Raw genomic sequence first — 20,360 nt, forward strand, 5'->3', positions numbered from 1 at the left:
GGCCATCCTAGTGTGCAAATATTTTCAAAGAGACAAAAAGCAACAAGCAAAAAAAAATTCATAAAATTTGAATCAGGAAACTTATTTAAAATGAGGCTTTGTGTTTAGAATGTTTTTTATTTTGGACTTTATTTTTTTCATGTTTTGCTGTATGTGGACTAATACTATAAACCTTCATAAGCCAAATTAAAAATTTCCCATGTACTATGTAGCTTTCAAGAATTTAAGGGAGGATGACAGGATGACAGAAAAAGTGAGACAGAACTATTTCAGCTATATCAACAACTAGTCTTAGCAGGTGCTAAGCATATAGAAAGACTGTCTCATGTTATTTCTTAATACACACAAATCTGAATTCTGTTTGATAATGAATGGAACCTTGTAAATATTATTTTTCTTTCTTTTCCCTTCTTTTTTTTTTTGGGGGGGGGGGGGGATGGGGGGATGGGGGGGGATTTATACAGGTCTATATTTCCTTTACAGGAAATATTGTGTCCTAACTTTAAGTCTGTCTGCTGTATTGTCTTACAGTATATGAAGACAATGGGAGTACATCCAGCCATTCATTTTTTTGCCTGGTTTCTGGAGAATTTAATTGTGCTCACAATAAGCAGCAGTGCCCTGGCCATCATTTTGAAAGCAAGCGGTATCTTTGCTTATAGCAATGGCTTCCTCATTTTCCTTTTCCTCCTGGATTTTGGAGTGACAGTTATTATGTTAAGCTATTTTTTGGGAGCATTTTTTAGCAGTGCCAATACAGCAGCTCTGTGTGCCAGCCTTGTGTATATGATCAGTTTTTTACCTTACATAGTTTTGTTGGTCTTGCAGAATCAGCTGAGTTTCATCAAGCAAATTATAATGGTAAATATTTATTTTCCTTTTCTAATTTTTATTCTCCAACCATACATACCATGGATTTCCATAGTTTTGATACTTTAGACTATTATTTATTTATTTATTTATTTTTGCTTTTGTGTTTCACTGGAAATAAGTCATTCTGTACTAGGTATTGAACTGACCAAAAGTTTTGAACATAGAAAGAAATCAAATATAAATTTTCAGGGAAATTTTGTATAAACCTACCAAAAAACAAAAACAAAACAAAATAAGGAAGTTTTATCCCTCATGCTCATAATGTCTCTTAATATTTTGACTTCAAAATATTTATAATGTTACTGTTCTCTGATAGCATACTGGTCATTTAAGTCACTAACTGTATGGAGAAAAACTTGTGATATTATTGTAGATGTATCCAATTATTCATTAAATAGCATGTCAGGATATTTTGAATTGGAGTGATATTCTAGAAGTTATCTAGCTTTAGTTCTTCAATAGCTGTATATAAGCAGGGTATATTACCCTGAATAATCTGTCAGAATCTAATATTTTTGGTCTAGAAAAAAATGTGCAAATTATTGTCATGGCTGTATTTCCTCTTGCAGTGTCTCTTGCTTTGATTAATGTACCATTAATGTACCAAATTGCTTAGACCCACGTTTTATCCTGAAAGAGATCTAAAACTAAGGTGATTTTTTATGTGTGTATGTTTTTCATTTGTTCTGAAGCTATGGGTTGCAGTAATATAGTTTTAAATGGTAAATGTTCTGTGCACCTCAAAATTTCTTTAATTGAGGAACTTCTGTTCAGCTTCTAAAATTGTTCACCAGTCAGCTTTGGAAAGCAGTCTGCTTAATGATTTGACACAGGACACATTCCTAAATACCCTTCTACCTACATACTCTCAGTTGTGATTCACAGTGTATACAGGCTTAGATACATGACAGATCTGAAATTTAAAGTAAGCTTTTTGTGAATGGCATTAAAGTCATGAGAGTGATCAACAGCAGGTAAGCCCAGGATGCTAAGGAGGAGAAAATGAGTTGAACTCTGATGGTTCTCCTTAATGCATGGAAATCTCAGTGAATCTGTGTTAACAAATATTCAGGGATATTTTTAATCTGCTGTATTTACTGTTGATGGGAGTTTTGCTAGCAGCTTCCCACGCTCTGCAGTTAAGAATGACTCTCCTTGTTAGTTGTTTTAACATGATTTTCTTCTCATTTCATTACTTATTGTAGATCACCGAAATTAGTGGTTTTCAAACTTTTTCATGATCTGGTAATAAAACTTAATAAAACTGGGAAATACAAAAGACCTAGCTAATGCATTCTAATGTTTCAAATGTTAGACTGTTGATTACTTTACCCTTGAATGATTAACTTAAGCTTTTATTTGTGGAAGTGTGGTGAAAATGTACTTCATCTGGCCTCTTAGTAGCTCTTGTATTATGTGTGCAGATCTCTGCCAAAAAAAAAGGACTAGCTTTGTTAAATTGTTTGCTTAGATGGATATGCTGTAACCCTCCATATAACTAAACTAGAAATGAAAGTCTTTTCCTTTGTCCAACAGCTGTTTAACCCTTAGCCTGAGACAGAGTACTAGGGAAGTTCGGTTATGGTAGGCTGTTAGTATTACAGAAATTGTTCCTTAACTCATGATAATTACCTAGCAGCTGCATAGTTCTGGCCCAGGAGTGATTATGTTAGGTGCTAGTGAACCGCTCCTCTTACTATTCCCTCAGCCAGCTGGTGGATGTGGTGTCATGGCCTGGATTATGGTGCAGCTTGGGAAGACACCACATACAGAGCTGTCAAAGTGATGTGTGAGCATGGCACAGCAGAACCCATTTAGAAGGGAGAGCGAAGAACTGCCAGAGCAGAATTGGTGAGCCTGTGGTTGTCGTGTAGAAAAGGAAGAAAGAGGTAGATAGCCCAGCCTATCCCCGAACAGCCAGTATCCCTCCTATCCCCCAGCCAGCCACCCCACATTAATTGTCAAGCATGGTGCAGAATACCCCTTTGGCCAGTTGGGGTCAGCTGTCCTGCTTCTGTCCCCTCCCAGCTCCTGCTGCACCCCTGGCCTCCTCACTGGCAGGGCAGTGTGAGAAGCTGAAAAGTCCTTGACTCAGTGTAAGCACTGCTCTGCAACAATTAAAACAAGTAGGAGACATTTCTTCTCAGAAAGAGCAGTCAGGCATTGGAATGGGTTTCCCAGAGAAGTGGTGGCATCACTGTCCCTGGGGGTGTTCAAGGAAAGGTTGGACCTGCTGCGTAGGGACATGGTTTAGTGGGTGACATTGGCAGCAGAGTGTTGGTTTGACCAGATGACCTTGAAGGTCTTTTCCAACCTTAATGATTCTACGTTACACTGATGAGAGGCTAGAGCCTGAGCTAGAAAACATCATGTGGAATGTGTGGAACAAGGTAGATAAGGCTGCAGTTTGCTAGGTCCTGCATTTTTGCCACCTAACCTTACCCATAAAAGTGGCCTAGAAGAAAGCTGGAGAGGGACTCTTTCAGGGAGCATAGCCATGGAACCAGAAATAACAGCTTTGAACAAATAGAGGGGAAATTTAGATTAGTCTTGTGCATCAGGAAGAAGACTAGAAGAGCAAGGCAAGCAGCAGGTCTCCTTGGTGTGCAAGGAGAGCAATGCAGTCCAGTGAAGCACCTGACCAGAAGGAGAGGTGTCATGGGTGGAGGGATAGTGCCAGTGGCACAAGAGACACCAGTGCCCAAGGGATCTCTGGCACCCAGCCCACAGACAGATATAAGTGGTACCATTGGCATTATAATGATGCGGGTAACAGGCCAGCCACTCAAACACCCAGTGACAGGGGGCCTGGGCCTTACCATAGGAGCAAAGGTGATACGGGGCAAAGTCAGGAACATCAGGCAGAGAGCCACAAGGAGCAGAGGTGTGGCCACAGCCTGGAGCACAGTGCGGGACCCAGTAATGGCCATAAACCAGACAGCAGCATCAGACCCATGCATGAAAATCAATGAATCGTACTCCACAGCAGGTAATTGGATTAATTAGTCAACTAAGAGCTTCTGCTTCTGTAGTTAGGGATCACAGAATCACCTAGGTTGGAAGACACCTCCAAGCCCAACCTCTGACCTAACAGTAACCAGTCCTCCACTAGACCATATCACTAAGCTCCACATCTAAATGTGTTTAGATGCAAGCAAAATGTAAGACTGCTTACATGTAAGGAAAATGTAAGACTGCAGAATTCAGGCATAAAAAGGCAGGAGAATATTTTGTTGTTATGGTTATTTTCTTGTTCTCTCCCCCCTTTGGGCCACTGGGAAAGAAACGTAGACAGCAGATAATATGCATAGTTTAAAATCACTGTTATTGCAAAATAACTCTTCAGATATCCTGAACTCATTGAAAACCATGCAGCAGCATATGCAAAAGGGGATAAAATTTGAAGAGAGGGAGGAGGCCATCAGCTGAGATGGTGAAAACTTAAGGATATAAGAGGCAGGGACTTGGTTAACTTGGTAAGTGGAATTAGCATCAACTTTTTTTTTTTTTTTTTTTTTTTTTTTCCAAATGTGTAATCTGTGCCAATAATTATTTTTTCTAAGTAGCAGCCTATGTCATACTTCTTACTTCTTTCTTCAGACAGCTGGTGGGATGTGTGTCTTTTCTATTAAATATTGCAGAAGCCTTATTTAATTGCATTATTTTAAAATGAGAGATGAAATGAACTATTTCAGCTCACTTTCAAACTGCAGAACTTTATCATTGAATAATTGTTATTAATTTTAGTAATGGTTTGGATCTCTCCATCAGCCTTCATGAGCTTGCCAGTGTTTTTCGATTGACCGTCAGTCATAATTCCATGTTATCCATTATGGAACTTGGTCTTTTTATATTTTGTACTTTTCTGATACAGCATGGTTAATTTATTTTGCTTCTTTGAAGTTAAATATTATTTCCCTGAACAAGAATTATGTATTTACATATAGTACCAAGTATATGGATTCCTTTCACCTCTATCTCTTGTTGAGTTCTTGTCTTACAAAAATGAGTAGGGCCACTGCTCTTACTATAAAAGTATATTACTTTACATGCTGTTGCAGTGTTACACATTATATGTTTTGTGTAAGTGGCAGATTTAGGATGGTCTAAAACTTGTGAAAAGTTGATTAATCCTTTCCAATTTTCATAACAAGGTCAGCAGAACTCTTTAAGGTGGAGCAAATGCCACTGTGATACGTGGGGGAGTAATGTTAAAACATAAAAGGAAATAATGACTATTAGCCTATTTGAAACAGTGGTCTATTTATTTATTGTTTGCTTTTAATACCACGAGTTTCATGGAGGTTGTTAATGATGTATTTTATTTGATGTTCACTTTCTATTTCTCTTTTGGTATTGTAGTGTCTTCTGTCTACAACTGCCTTTGGGCAAGGAGTATTTTTCATTACATTCTTTGAGGGTCAAGAAATAGGTAAGCTCTGCAATTAGAATAAAATAATTATTATTCTTTAAAAAATACAGTTGGAAATGTTTTTCACTTTATTCTGAAAAAAATAAAATATCTCTAATAATGAGTGAACAGGATAGATCATAAGAGAGGAGAACAATGCTCTCAAAAAACAAGTTAAGCTTGTACCACTTTCCAGAAGTAAATTAGTGGGCTTAGAACCACAATACAAATGGTTGGGAATCCTTCCTGATGTCAGTGATGGCTCTAAAGCTCATTCTCTGAAGGATATCCACAGAGTGTTTTATACAGAGGCGTGTGTGGATTCACACATGCACTAGTGTATAATACAGGGGAGGTTATAAGAACAATATTGTACAGAGCAAGAGCCTTGTAAGTTACTCTCAACATAATGCTAACAAATATTTAACCATTTTATACTGGAAAGTAGGGAAAAAAATAGTCTGCTTTGTTAAATACCTTGTATGTTTCTACTCTTTGTACTGAGCCTGAGTAACAGTGCACCTGTCTCTGTAAGCCTGGAGATAGCTGGTGAAATTTCCACTGAGAGCTACTGTGCAAGTGCAGAAATGTATGAGAACACTGTGTTGTGTTTAAGCATTAGGAAGAAAAATTATTTGGAAACTTGCTAGGTGCACACTGAACCCTAAGCCCTGTTCTGCCCCTGTTGATGCTAAAGTTACAGAAGAGTAATAAATAAATGTTGGGGACCTTGATAAATATCTACATTTACTTTATGTATCTAAATATAGAAAAGGATGTAGTCCCTTTATTTTGTCGCTACTAAGGCAAGATCAATATTAATGACAGTGTATTTTTCAAACCATGAACTACTGGACAAATATTGTAATGATACAAAAGTTGATGAGTAGAAGAGGCAGTTGCAGAAAGTCTAAAATTTCACGCCAGACATTTCCATCAAAATAACTCCTCCTTACTGAATAAAGGGCAAAATGTGCTTTGTGAAAAACTGCTCTTCTTGACAATCGCAGAAAAAGAATTGCAGAATCAATATCATGACCCAATGTACTGCAAACAAAGTAGCATTTTCCCCTTTTCAGAAGAAAAATATAATGCTTTTTGTAAATGTACAATTTGGTTGCTTTTTACTTTTCCTTTTACAAATATGGTAACTTTTAGTAGTACTAGTTTTCTCCACTGTCTTTCTTCCTTTCATGCCTTTTGCACTTTTACAAAGCATACTCAGTATGTTTGTAGTTCCAGTTTGTGTCTGAACACAGTCAGTGCACAGAAATACTTGCTTCTTAGAATTCACAGTTTTCAGGTTTAGCATTATAGAAATCTTAGTGTAACCTGTTTCTTTGTAATATCAGCAGTATGTCCTAAAGCCCGATTTATTGAAGAGGTCAGTGCCTCATTTTGTCATAGTCATAATTCTTTTTCTATTGCCAAATTAAGGGCCATCTAAAACTTCATAAATAGCCTTTTCTACATCAACTTCTCTGCATTTTCTCAGCAGCAGTGTCACCTGCTGTTCTAAACAGAGACTTGAGAGGCATAGTAATTCATTTCTATTCATTAGGATTACTGTTATTACCTACATTCTTTTTTTTTTTTTCTGTCAGTGCTTAAATACACAGAAGAGTTGGTTGGTGGTGAGTTTGTGATCTTTAATGCTGTACTGATTTAGTTTTGACCTTTTAAAATTATTATTATTACTACTCCTACTACCAGGAATTCAGTGGAATAATGTGTACCAGCCAATGGCACAAGGAGGATACATGACCTTTGGACTGACCTGCTGGATGATGTTATTTGACTCCATTTTGTATTCTATAGGTGGCTGGTATTTCAGCAATATTGTTCCTGGTAAGATCATAGGTTTCATATTATATGGTTTTGAAGCATTCATAGAGGAGTTATTGAATGCAATGAATAGATTTGACTTTCCTTATTGTATGCAAGTAAAACAAAACATCTTTGATTTGAGGTTTTGATGTGCCAAAACTCTCTGATTGCATTTAGGAACTGGGTCTTCCTATTCAATAAGTATTGAATAGTGCTAAAAAATGGACTAGAATTTGTAGGCAGACATGAAGTCTGTTTTGTTTATAAGGATGACAAATATTTGAAGGACTTTGTTGGTACTTTGCAATAACACTGCTCAGTCTAGGAGAAAAAAAAAATGTGTGAAAATGGTGAATCTGCTGTCACTACTTCGGATTAAACCCAAGAACAACAAAACATTTTCAGTTCACTATGACTTTGAAATGCATGATAACAGTATCTTCAGTAGTCTGGACTGTGAACTGTAGTCAGTCAATACATAAAAAGAAGTAATTAACTTCCAAGTATATTTGCAGAAAGTAGTGGGCTATTTTTTTCAATATGCAAGTTTCATAAATACTGAGTTGGTTGAGGCATTTTGAATCATACCCTAATGCCCTATTAACTGCTTGAAATTTCTTTCCTCTGATTTTATGTCATCTTTTCTCCTAGCTACTTTGTATTTGTTTGCCTCAGCAGGCTGTTTGGTTCATTTTCTTTTCTCTTTCTAGTATGCAAGATTATATTGTCTATCTCTACATATTACGAATTCCTTACTTCTAATACACTGCAAACCTGGTTTGGAGATAGGGTAAAGCACAGTATCACTGAGGCTTCATGGTTTTATGGCAAGATCTGGTGTTATAGCCAAGTGATTTTTTTCCATTTTAGTAAGGTTTGTGAAGTTCAGCTGAGTCTGAGCTAGTTAAATGCCCTAATCAGCTTTTTAAAAGTAATGTTAGGATATTAGTGGCCCATGTACAAATATAAAAAGACTGTGACTTTGGCAACTGATTCTTTTGTACTCTTTCATCTAGGAAAATTTGGATTAAGGAACTATTGGTACTTTCCTTTTACTGTTTCCTACTGGAAGAACCTGTGTGGTGCAGAGAGGATGAGAAGACATTATCTGAATTCAAATATGTTTTTCTTAAATGAAAACTTCAAAGAAAAAGGTTTGTAATCATAACAGAATTTTAATATATATATATATATTTTTTTTTTTTTTTTTTCTTCTGAATAGTGTGTTAATTTTGTTCAACATGATTCTATCATTGGTGGGTCCTATATCATATGTTTTTAGATCTTGTTTCTTTCTCTTTTCCATTGCTTAGTGTATACTATCAACAATATATACTAACTTTTAATTGTGCTGTCACTTGTAATGCTTGAATGGTTCAACTAAAACTATTGTCTATGAAGAGTTATGTAAACTCTTAAAGAATATGTAAAATAAGTAACTCTTGAGTTCATCCTGTACCTGTATTGTTACTTTGCCATGTTAGGCTCTGCTGAAGTTCTTTACACCTTTTCATACTGTTACTGAATCTGAAAAGCCTTGTGCTTTATAAATAATGTTTTTCTTTTTTTCTTTTTTTTTTTTTTCCTTTTTTTTGCGGCAGCTCAATTTTCTTCCTCCTCTTCTGCTCTTTCTATCTGCTTCTTTAAATGGACAATATAATTTTGTTCCATTTCCTTTCTATTTCTTATTTTCCTCTTCTGTTATCACTGCTTTTTCTGTCTCCGTTTCTTAGCCTTCTATTTAAAAAGTGACTATTACAGTAATGACATTTTTATCTGCCTTCAGTTATGTTCACTGCTCTACTATGTCTCTATTTAGTAGTTTAAAATTAATTATTTAATTTAATTTAATTACAAACCCCCCCCCCCCTTCCCTGGGGTTTCTTTAAGGACTTTCTCACTTTTCATTTACAGTTTGTGAGTGAAGGAGTAAGTCACCCTCTTCTACATGTATACCCTCTTGGGGCTTTAGAACAACATGATGAGTCACTGTGGGCTGTATTTTAGAAGTTACTGTAGCTTGTAAAAGATCCAGTTTTCTGTAGCATAGGTGAAGAAACTGAATGACTCAGCAGTTTTATGGGTTGATGCCTCTCAGAGTAGTGCTAATTTCATAAAGTTCTGAGGTTCTTTCAAACATTTTTGGATAAACTATCCATATAAATTGTGCCAGAGTATCTACAATTTGGAACAATTCAATTTTATTGAGAAGATAGTCTTTGATCCTTACTTAAAATGAAGACTTTTTTTTTTTTTTAAATGAAGAATGTTTCCCACTGTGTATTCCACACCCACTGTAGAAACAGGGAAAAACTCCTCTGCCTGAGAAGTTACTAGCATGTTTTTTGGCTCAAGCCACCAAAGTGTCATACAACTTTGTGGATATGTTATTCTCACTTCTCCACTTACTGATACACATCACATGCTTGTAACCTAAATTGCCTGTATGCAGACTCCAACACTGCCATGCATGCAAAGGAATGTTCCCCATTTCATGAGTATTGAGATTTATTGTACTGGTAATGGGATAAATGGATTCAAGGACAAATAGCTTCAAACAGCAAAGTGACTTGCTCCTGTGCAAGCCCCCTGCATGTGATTTGAAGAGCACAGCTAAGAGCCAGTTCAGTAGGAGTGGAAATGACTTTGAAAATCAGAGATGAGATATCTTACAAACTGGAAATACAGTCAGAGATGGGCTGACAGAGACCTCAATGCTGGAACTGCTTCTCTCAGGATAAGTCATCTACTGTTTGCAAATAATTTGGAGCTCTCCATCTGAAGCTTGCTTGAGATGCATTATCTGAGACTCAACTTATCTGTTGAGTTCCAAGATGTGATCAAAAATGTAGGAAGCAATGGAAAGGGCAAGAATGATGTGTTTTGATTGGTTTAATATCCTGACTGAAAGATAGAGAAGCTAACTGGAAGTGAGTTTCATGAGTAGAAGAACATGAGAAATGTCACAGTAGGTGGTAATGCCTTGCACTTCTGGCAAAAGTTCTCTCTAGACCTAGAAATGGTTGTGGAATGAGTAAAAACGTTTTTAATTCACAGCCTAAACCAATCCTTGAATTCATAATCTCTGTTTAGATATATATATATGTGTGTTATACATAATTCTCCCCCCTCGTAATTGTCATCCATATTAAGTTAATTTTTTTTGGAGTAACATTCCACTTTTACCTAACTTTATTTAAAAAAAAATAAAAAATCTCACTGCCAGATTCTTCAATTGTAGTGAGTCAGTAAAATATTACATGTTAATCATGTATGTAGGGGGATGGTGACTGACTATGCTTATGTTTGGAAAGTAGAGATACCTGTGCCAACCTTTCTCCTGACATAAGAAGACATCTTGATCTGGGTCACGTGGTCAGTTTGCTGAGCCTGGTTACCTCATGGCTAGAAAAATGCTGGATATCTACTTAAATGGAAGACCTTGAATTATGTTTAAACCGGACTGCTGCTCTGAATCATTTCATGAAGAAATCTGCTTTGCTTTATTGACTGAGGGAATTCAGAGGATTAACTAGCTATACCTGTTAATATTATGTTAATGTTATATGAAATGATTGTCTCTCTCTATATATGTATATAGTAGTTGACACAGTTTTCACATATTTATTAACATAAAACAATGATTTATGCAAGATGTTTATTAGTGTTTTTATTATTATTTTTTTTCTACTGGAAATACACGTCTTTTTTATGACTCTATAGACGTGTGTGGACATGTATACAACTTGGCATAGTTGTGTTAGGTTGCTTTTTAAAACTGCAAATTGGCCAAATTCTTAGAAAATATTAACTGGCACAGTATCTCTGATTTCAGTGGAGTTTATGTGAGTTCAAAGCATCTGAACATCTGTTCCTGTTTCTGGTAAATGGCAGCAGGGTTTAAGTTAACTTGTTATTCCCCTTATATATATGTTTCGATTCAGCGATCTCTTGATCTGCTGCTTTTACTCTTACAGACTCAGTACCTCCAGGCTGGAAAGGCGCTTGCACAGAAGGAGCTACCATTGGTGTTGTGCTGTTGTCTCTCACCAAGGAGCATGTGGATGGCCAGAAGGCTGCTGTTAAAGATCTCAGCCTCACTTTCCACAGAGGTCAAATAACAGCGCTCTTGGGACCTAATGGAGCTGGCAAAACAACAGTTATGTAAGTCTGCCAGTTAATGGTATTATCATCCCCTCTGGCCTATGATATGCTTTCTTACTTCAGAATGCCTCTGAACTCTTTCCTCTTTTTTTTTTTTTTTGTTCTGTTTTGTTTTTAATAAATATTATCCCAGAGCACATGAAATGTGGAAGCTCTAGCTATATAAAGCAATGCAATGAATAGCAAATTGGGTCATTTGTGCCACAAATATGATGATGTAGTTGTTCAGAAGCAGCTTCAATAGCAGCTGAGTATGTTTGGCTGTGGAAATGAACACATCTCATGAAAGTGCTCTTTTCTGGCATCCTATGTCCACTTCTATCACATAGTGTGGGAAACTTAAGGGTTTTTGCGCCTTTTTCCTAGATGTTGCAAGGGGCTTTCTAACAGATGGCCAGAGACTGAAATAAAATAAAAATGGCATTTAAAAATGTCTCTATTAAGAAGTCCATATATTTCTACCTTTATGTTACTTTTGATCAACTTTACTGAAATCAGTGATGCAGGATGGGCCCCACAAGGAATAACTCATCAGCTAGAATGCAAAAGTGGAAAAGGAAATAATGCACTGTTATATCTGGCTGGGAAAAATGGCTTTTTTTCTGGAAGTAGAGGAAATGAAGGGCTGTTGAGTTGCTGATTTAAAACAACAACAACCACAAACACATCAGCAGTATTCCTATAATTAATGTTCAGTTGCATTGGTGTTGCTGCAATGATGCTAGGACATGCCTTAGGAAATCCAAGTGTGAGCTACGTAATAGTGTCATTACCTCATTTTGCCTTTTTTTTTTTTTTTTTTTTCTCTCCTTATTACAGATCACTATTGACTGGTCTGTATCCACCTAGCTCTGGCACCATTATTATTAATGGAAAGGACATACGGACTGATCTGGCTACAATCAGGACAGAGCTGGGTGTTTGCCCACAGTATGATGTCCTGTTCAACATACTAACAGTGCGAGAACATCTACTGCTTTATGGATCAGTGAAGGCACCTGGCTGGACAAACAAACAGTTGAACCAGCAAGTCAGTGGGTAAGAGTTTTCCTTTTGTGTGTTTAAATCTGTCAAGTAAATCAGTAGTGTCTATTGAAAACCACTTAAACAAAAGTGCTAAAGCAAAATTGCAAATAGAAGTGACTAGAAACTGCAGGATTGATTTCCGTGAGTTTTTATCACACTCTGTGTTCTGAAATCATACCTTGAAAACAGATTTCCTAGTTTCTAACCTTTATGTTCATATATTTGTAGTGAAACTGTTGATGTTAGAAACCTGGTACACAGAACCATCAGGTAACCATGTTTTGACAGCAGTGAGGATAGTTACAGCTGTAGTGGGTCCTGCCTCATGCTGTCTGCCTTACCTCCCTCCTGGAGGTACTTGCTGTTGCTGGATAGGCAGATGGAAACTAAACTGTTTTCATCATGAGTTTTCAGATAAGTCAACACTGACTTTATTTATTATCTTGTATTCTCTCACCTGCAGTAGAGGGAAGATTAGAAGACCTGAAAGGGCAGCTGAAGGCAGTGTTTGTTACAATCTTTTTAACAGATATTTGTCTTTCCTTTCTCAATTTTATTTATTTATTTATTTATTTATTTATTTATTTATTTATTTATTTATTTTTAAGTGAAAGAGTTTAAAAACAAACAATACAATAGGAAAAACAAGCCAGAGCTTTGACATGACCTCACAGGATTTGCCACTTGTCAGGCTGAGAATGTTCGGTAGTGTCTCTAGGCTGCTGCTAATTTGCTATAGGACTACATCTTGTCTTTGCATCATGTATATTAAACTATTAGTAAACTCTACAAGGTGAAATCTTGTTCACCAATAGCAAAATGCATTTTTTGAAATTTAGTAACAAAATGTATGCCTTTCTAATACTGTGCCAGTGGAAATGCTTTCTGTTTACCTTCTGAGGCAGGCTAGCCTGTGTGGAGGGCTGAGTGCTTCCATGTGTCAATGGAGATATCAAGTTGATGGGACTTCTCTGTAATGTCCAACTAGGCATTCGTAGACTCATTTGAAGCAAAGTGGCCTTCCTTTTTAGTAGCTGTTATAAAAATCTGTTACTTGAAAATTTTGATATGAAAAATCTCTGGCATGGGACACTATAGTCTCTCTAAAAACAACTCCCTAGAACAACAAGGGAAAATGAAACAGAGTCTGGTTACAATTTATGCAAAGTAATATTCTGTATTTTATTGTACTTAGACTGCTCAGTAGCACTCTGTTTTAGTAATGGCACATAAGGATACTCTGGACTCTGCAGGCCTTGCCACTAAGAAAATTTTATTGTATTTTATTAAGACAATGAATACCTTAAAATACTTCATAAAAAATAGGAAAATAACAAAACAGTGAAAAAAATGCTTTTATTAAAAAAAAAAAGAAGATGGCTTTTAAAGAGATTAAGAGTCATTTTCATGCATTATATATGTGTAAAACAACTATACAGGTCTGTTTCCTTAAAAATGAAAAACTTGCTCAGTGTAAACAGCATGGTTTAAGTTGCATGTTCACTCAGATGATTCAGGAGATTACTTTAGAACTGTTGATCCTTTTATATTTTGCTTGCCATGTTGATAGCAACTGACAGCTTTTTGGTCAATAACTGGATAGTCAGTGTGATGAAAAATGAATTGGTGGTCTTTCAGTGCTGTCTTTAGTGGATATGTGTCCACACCCTGCTCAGCTGTGAGATCAGTGAAGGGCCAAGGCTGAACAGGCAGTACATGGAACCTCCAGGCAGATTGGATTGAATTACATGAGGTAGTGTTATCTTATCTGGGGACTGTTAATCTGTTTACTTCACAGGAACATGCCTTAAAAAAAAATAAAATAAAATAAGAGAGAGAAGAAAAAAGCAGTGTTACAAAAAAAACCCAAAACAAACAAAACAAAACAAAACAAAAAACAACCAAAAAAAAAATACCCTATTATTTACTTCCAGTGTTCAAATGTCTACAGGCATTTTCTACAGGCATTTTTTAAGCTGTTTATGTAGTTGCAAAAACTGAAGCACTGTTTGAGTTGTGAAAATAACCATCTTTACCCATGGTTTAAGAAGCTATAATCTAGTGTTTGCTGTAGTCAGTGGACAAGTATTTATTCTGTTTGACTTAATTTCAAAATTATTCTCTGTTCTTATCCTGCATAATACTATTCTAGAAATTATATTTTGGATGGTGATAGGCTTTGTAGGTAGAAATTAGAGCTCACTTTTTCTTTTTCTTATTATTTTTTGTCACCAAACTCTATAATCAGTCACAGTAGTGTTATGTTATCTTTCATTTACAATTTTTTTGGTAATTCTGCTCTGGGTGGACATGATGTAACTGGAAAGCTTTTACAAAATTGCTCAAGCTTCTCTACTCTTATTTCAGAGCTCTGGAAGATGTGGATTTATTGGAGCATCAGGACAAACATGTTGGAGCCCTTTCTGGGGGAATGAAAAGGAGGCTGTCAGTTGCCATCTCCTTCATTGGAAACTCAAAGACAGTTATTCTAGATGAGCCCACTAGTGGAGTAGATCCATGTTCCCGACGTAGTATCTGGGATGTTCTTCTGAAGTACAAAGCAGGTACAAAGTTTTACACACCCCTTTTTTTTTTTATTTTCCTTTCTGGAATTCTGTTTCAATAAAATTTATGGGGATAGTCTGAATATTAGTATCACTTTTTTTGTAAGTAAATATGTTAATTTCAGAGGTAACGTAATCATCTAGGTAGGTCAAGGGAGGTGATTGTCCCGCTCTACTCTGCGCTGGTGAGGCCTCACCTCGAGTACTGTGTGCAGTTCTGGGCACCACAGTATAAAAAGGACATGAAACTGTTGGAGAGTGTCCAGAGGAGGGCTACGAAGATGGTGAAAGGCCTGGAGGGGAAGACGTACGAGGAACGGCTGAGGGCACTGGGCCTGTTCAGCCTGGAGAAGAGGAGGCTGAGGGGAGACCTCATCGCAGTCTACAACTTCCTCGTAAGGGGGTGTCGAGAGGCAGGAGACCTTTTCTCCATTAACACCAGCGACAGGACCCGCGGGAACGGGGTTAAGCTGAGGCAGGGGAAATTTAGGCTTGACATCAGGAGGGGGTTCTTCACAGAGAGGGTGGTTGCACACTGGAACAGGCTCCCCAGGGAAGTGGTCACTGCACCGAGCCTGTCTGAATTTAAGAAGAGATTGGACTGTGCACTTAGTCACATGGTCTGAACTTTTGGGTAGACCTGTGCGGTGTCAAGAGTTGGACTTGATGATCCTTAAGGGTCCCTTCCAACTCAGGATATTCTATGATTCTATGAACTCAGGAAACTTTAAAGCAGCCAAGCAATATTACAGGATTTGTTATCTCACAGAAATATACCTAATCTAACAGAAAGTTCAGCTTAGTTTTTAGACCTTTTCTGTAGTTTCTTAACTTCTTCTTTTTTGTTTGTTTCTCAAAGTTCTTTTCTGCCTTTCATTACCCATGTTGCACATATCTATATATAGATGCATATATTTTCTAATGAAGATATACTCATCAGTCAGTCTGATTCATTAATTTTTCAAGTGCCATGAGATTAAGAATGGATTGTGTGAAACAAAGTCTTCAGCAAGTGAGCAGTCAATTAGCTGTAATAAACCACAGTGAATGATCCATTGAAACAGACTCTGCAGTTATGTGATTTTAAGGAATCTCTTAAGCTCTTAAAATATCTTGAACTTAAAGTAGGAAATATTAAACCGTTACATGTAATACCAGGCAAAGCATGTTTAGACCTGAATTTAACATGGTGTGTCTAAATCTTGAATAAAGGTTTTGTTTGTGTCATGCAATTATGTTTTGAAGGGACCTGAAACACATTCCATTAAGGTTAAAGGACCTTCCTGAAAGCCAAGTTTATTTCTGTGGAGGCCAGGTTTTGTGGATATGTACAAATCTTTTTGATTCAGGTTGCACACTGATCTTTACCACTCACCATCTTGATGAGGCGGAGGTGCTCAGCGATCGCATTGCCATCCTGCAGCAGGGCCAGCTGAGGTGCTGCGGTTCTCCCTCTTATCTAAGAGAAACATATGGCCAGGGACACAGTCTAACGCTCATAAAAAAGGTATACTAAAAATGTAATGTGCAGAATTTAATAGAGCCTGCTAAATAGCTGGTTATATTCCAAGGGAATTCTGTGCATATTCTTCCCTGCCTGGAAGTAGTATGTGATAGAGATTATTACAGAGCCAGCAAAACACGTTTTTATCAGCTTTCTTGTTGTTTATTGCTATTATTTTACTTTTTTTTTTTTTTTTTTAAAAAGTACATCTCTGAAAATGATGCATTTAAGGGGACATCTCTGAAAATGAGTTTAAGGATTTAGCTAAAATTGTACTGTTCTTATTCCTGGGAACTTGTCTCTGTGTCCCAGGTTAGATGTAGTTTCATCAGTGGAGAATTTCCTGTATGAATTCAAGTCCACTTCTGCTAACTCCCCCGCCCCCCACCTTTTTTCTTCAGCCTTCTGTGTTTGAAATCCAGGATCCTATGCACATTGTTCGGGTCACATCTTTGGTACAGACCCACATCCCAGAAGCCTTCTTGAAAGAGAACAGTGGGACTGAGCTGACCTATGTGATTCCAGAAAGGACAGATAAGACCTCTTTTAAAGGTCTTTTTCAGGCTTTAGATCAAAGCCTTCATCATCTACATGTGACTGGCTACGGTATTTCTGACACAACTTTGGAAGAGGTATTTGCAGTTTTTATGTTTAATGACATTTTCTTGTTAGAGAATCTCGTATTTGCTTCCAGCTAGTCTTTATTGTACCTTTCAAATTTCACAACAATTTCCTGTGAGAAACATGTTAATACAAACCAAAACAAAAACACTCCCCCCCCCAAAAAAAAACAAAAACAAACAAACAAAAAAAAACACAACAAAAAACACATGAAACAAATATCAAATACTTAATATTTATGCTGTTAACTTACTGCTGTTAAGTCACTCCACTACAATGACTTATTCTAAAACTCTGATGTGACCCCCAAGGATCTGTGTAACTCTTAAAAGTTTGTTTCTGCATTTAAGAATGGAAAATATGATGTGTCATTGACCTAATCAGAGACAATGTTGTCCTCAATGTTTAGCAGTGGAATGAACTGTGAACTTGCAAGTTTGGAGGTTCAATGCAATTACCTCTTGGGAGAGGAAAAAAATAATTTACTCAAAATTTGTCTGAATTATAAAGCTTAGGACTTTGCAAAACTGTGCTAGAAATCTCTAAAAAAATATGTTTTGTGTTCATATGGAGAGAGAGGTGTGCCTACTTACTTATATATGCATACTAATATATATAATAATATATATGTATATGTATTAGTGTATATAGTGTGTATACGTATATACACAGATATATACTTTACATGTATACATACACACTAAACAGATCAGCTGGAACAACAGAGTCCCCCCAGAGAAAACGATTTTCTTTCTCAGTTTTATGAAGATGAGGCTCTTGAAGGCCTGTCAGATACTAATTATGCATTGTATTTTTGCTGTGTGTGCTATACATATGGGAATTAATAGGGTCATGTATTTGGAAGTATCAGCAGTTCTGTGTTTGTTGTTGCAAGTTTAGAATTACTAATCTTACATAATCTATAGGGATAAATTTAAATAGAATTCCAATAATGTAAGTAAACTTAAATATCAATTGTTCAAGAAATTCATCGAACAAATTCACCACCAAGTGGAGCTACTGTACCCTGAACCAGTCCACTGGGAGATGTCTTTAGGACTATGTTGATATACTACATATGTTATCAGGAGTCTGTACAAACATAAAGGACCTGTTTTTCCAGATTTGTTTTTAAACTGCAGACCAAATAATGCTTTACCAGCACATATGTGATTTTTTTTTGAAGTTAAGCTCTCTATAAAACTGAGTTATTAATAAAGAAAAAAAAAAAGGTGTCTCATTGGCAATTCTGTCATACATGACCACAGCATGTAAGCTACTGTGGCAAGCGTTTGCTATGGCTATGGGAGGGGGGAAAAACAGAAATATTATACAAGTTTATTAAATATTACACACTCTTATAAAGTGAATGATTTCCCTTCTCTACAATTAAATGAGGCAAGTCAAAAGCTCTCCTCAGACAGCTTGCCTTGCAAGACCCTGTTATTTCTTTCAAATCATATAGGGTGATTAACGTGCTATAAGTAAGAATAATATTCACTACCAACCTTTATAGATTTGAAAGTAATGTATGTGTTGAGAACCTTTTTGATTATATTCCTATGGGCTATCATAAGACTCTCCAGAATTTGTATCTGTAAAGTAAATGTGAAGTTGCCACAGGAAAAATGGAGGCTTCCTCAGTGTGCTGCATCTGTTATTCAACTGAGAGCTTGCTTTCACTTGTTTTCTGCAGGGGAGTTTTTTTTTTTAAAAAAAAAGCCTTAAAGATGGTATTAGATATTGATGTATCATTCTTCAGCTTGAAGACTTAATGCATTAATTTGGGGTGATTTCTGTCATCTCTGCATCTCATCATTAGTTGTTACAACCTCCATTCTCCATTTTCTTATCAAAAGCCTCTTTGCATTGGCAACTAAATGGATAGCACATAATAGTACTATTTAGTCTATTCAAACAATTCGATCTGGAAACAAAGAACTCTGACTTTAAAGGAAGAAATGTGTTCTAATTTTTATTTTATCCTCTCTTTTCATTCTCTCATACACTCGCCGTTATTCTTTTTCAGTCTGAGGAATACTTCTACTGCCTAAAATCTTAGCTTTCAAGGGAAGCCAGGCTGCCATTCATGCTTCAAAGAAATTTTGAAGTTCTAACAAAATAAGTTCCCAGCATCTTTGAATCTAACTAATATTATACTTGCTTCATTTTACATTTTATTTTTTTTCTGCCAAACTCTTTATGTTTTTATATTTTATAAAGCTTGTAATCCAAAGATAGCAGAACAAAGAGGAGAATGGGAGGGTGGTTAATTATACTGAGTATATAATGAGAGCTCTTCTGAGGACGGTATTTCACTTTCTGGCAGTTCTGGAGACTTCAAAATTTGCTGCTTTCTTGCTTAGCACTGGGAGGAGAACTAAAGCATTGAAGCATCTTCACAAAATCAGATGTGTTGAAATACCTATTACTGGAATATTTCTTTAAATTAACTTCCTTCAGTCAATTTGCCCCAAAGCTTTCCCAAGAAAGGCCAAGTCCTTGAAACATTTTGGCCTTGAAACACTAATCATTAACACATCTTCTAATGAGATTCAGTTTTGTTGAGAGGCCTGTAACAATATCTAATAATGGCACAAATATATCAATCTGATTCGCTGTAGTATTGCCACCTGTCCAGACCTTTTTCCTAGGAGGGAATGCACTTTCTATACCTGCTCACAACCTGGTGGTTTGAAAGTAGCAGCCTGGGTGGTACTGCTGCTTGCAAGTAGGGTGGTCCTTATCAACAGCCAGCAATGCCCCCATCCCCCAAAATAGCTGAGGTGGTCCTTCAGCATCAGGCATGCAGCCTGTTCACAGGGGCAGTGGCTGGCAATGAGCCCTGCCACTCTCCTCCTATTTCAAGCCCTTTCATGGAAAGTACAGGCTTTCTGTTGCTTGGACTGTGTCAAGTGTCTGTGTACACAGACAGAAGTGTTCCTGTTTAGCAGATGACTGAGGTCAACAATCAACCATTGACTGAGGTCAATGGTCATCCATAGCGAATAGCTCTAAGACCGCTTCTGCATCAGTTCAATTAAGGAAGCACTACTGTAGCTGCAGAAGGCTATGTAAGGCAAGGTCTGCATGGAAGAAAATTAAAAAAATACAAAGTGTATAGGAAACATATTAAGAGGAAAACTGGCTCCTACAAAGGGAATTTATTTAAGGTAAAATATGGATTACAGATGTAGGCCTAAAGCTTAGAGACTTGCCGGCAATACTTGCCCTGGTACTGCTCAATTACTGAACAAAATTCATGCATGATGAATTTTATGATATGTAAACATTCCTTAAATGAAAGATGATTTTTTTCCCCCTCCAGATTTGGGTATTTGGTTGTTACTCATGGTTGAAGTATAAAACA

General features: G+C 36.8%; 1 protein-coding gene across 1 annotated transcript in view; it reads left to right on the plus strand.

Annotated features, from left to right (window-relative positions):
* ABCA13 (ATP binding cassette subfamily A member 13) overlaps positions 1–20,360 on the plus strand; it is a 191,189-nt gene that overhangs the window by 71,045 nt on the left and 99,784 nt on the right. The window contains exons 32-40 of the mRNA XM_068671052.1: positions 532–861; positions 5,236–5,305; positions 6,998–7,132; positions 8,128–8,265; positions 11,089–11,275; positions 12,095–12,313; positions 14,669–14,865; positions 16,215–16,372; positions 16,771–17,001. Of these exons, the coding sequence (XP_068527153.1) occupies positions 532–861; positions 5,236–5,305; positions 6,998–7,132; positions 8,128–8,265; positions 11,089–11,275; positions 12,095–12,313; positions 14,669–14,865; positions 16,215–16,372; positions 16,771–17,001 (1,665 nt within the window). The remainder of the gene's footprint in view (positions 1–531; positions 862–5,235; positions 5,306–6,997; positions 7,133–8,127; positions 8,266–11,088; positions 11,276–12,094; positions 12,314–14,668; positions 14,866–16,214; positions 16,373–16,770; positions 17,002–20,360) is intronic.

This window comes from Anas acuta, chromosome 2, assembly GCF_963932015.1.
Source record: "Anas acuta chromosome 2, bAnaAcu1.1, whole genome shotgun sequence".
In the NCBI taxonomy this organism is placed as follows: domain Eukaryota; kingdom Metazoa; phylum Chordata; class Aves; order Anseriformes; family Anatidae; genus Anas; species Anas acuta.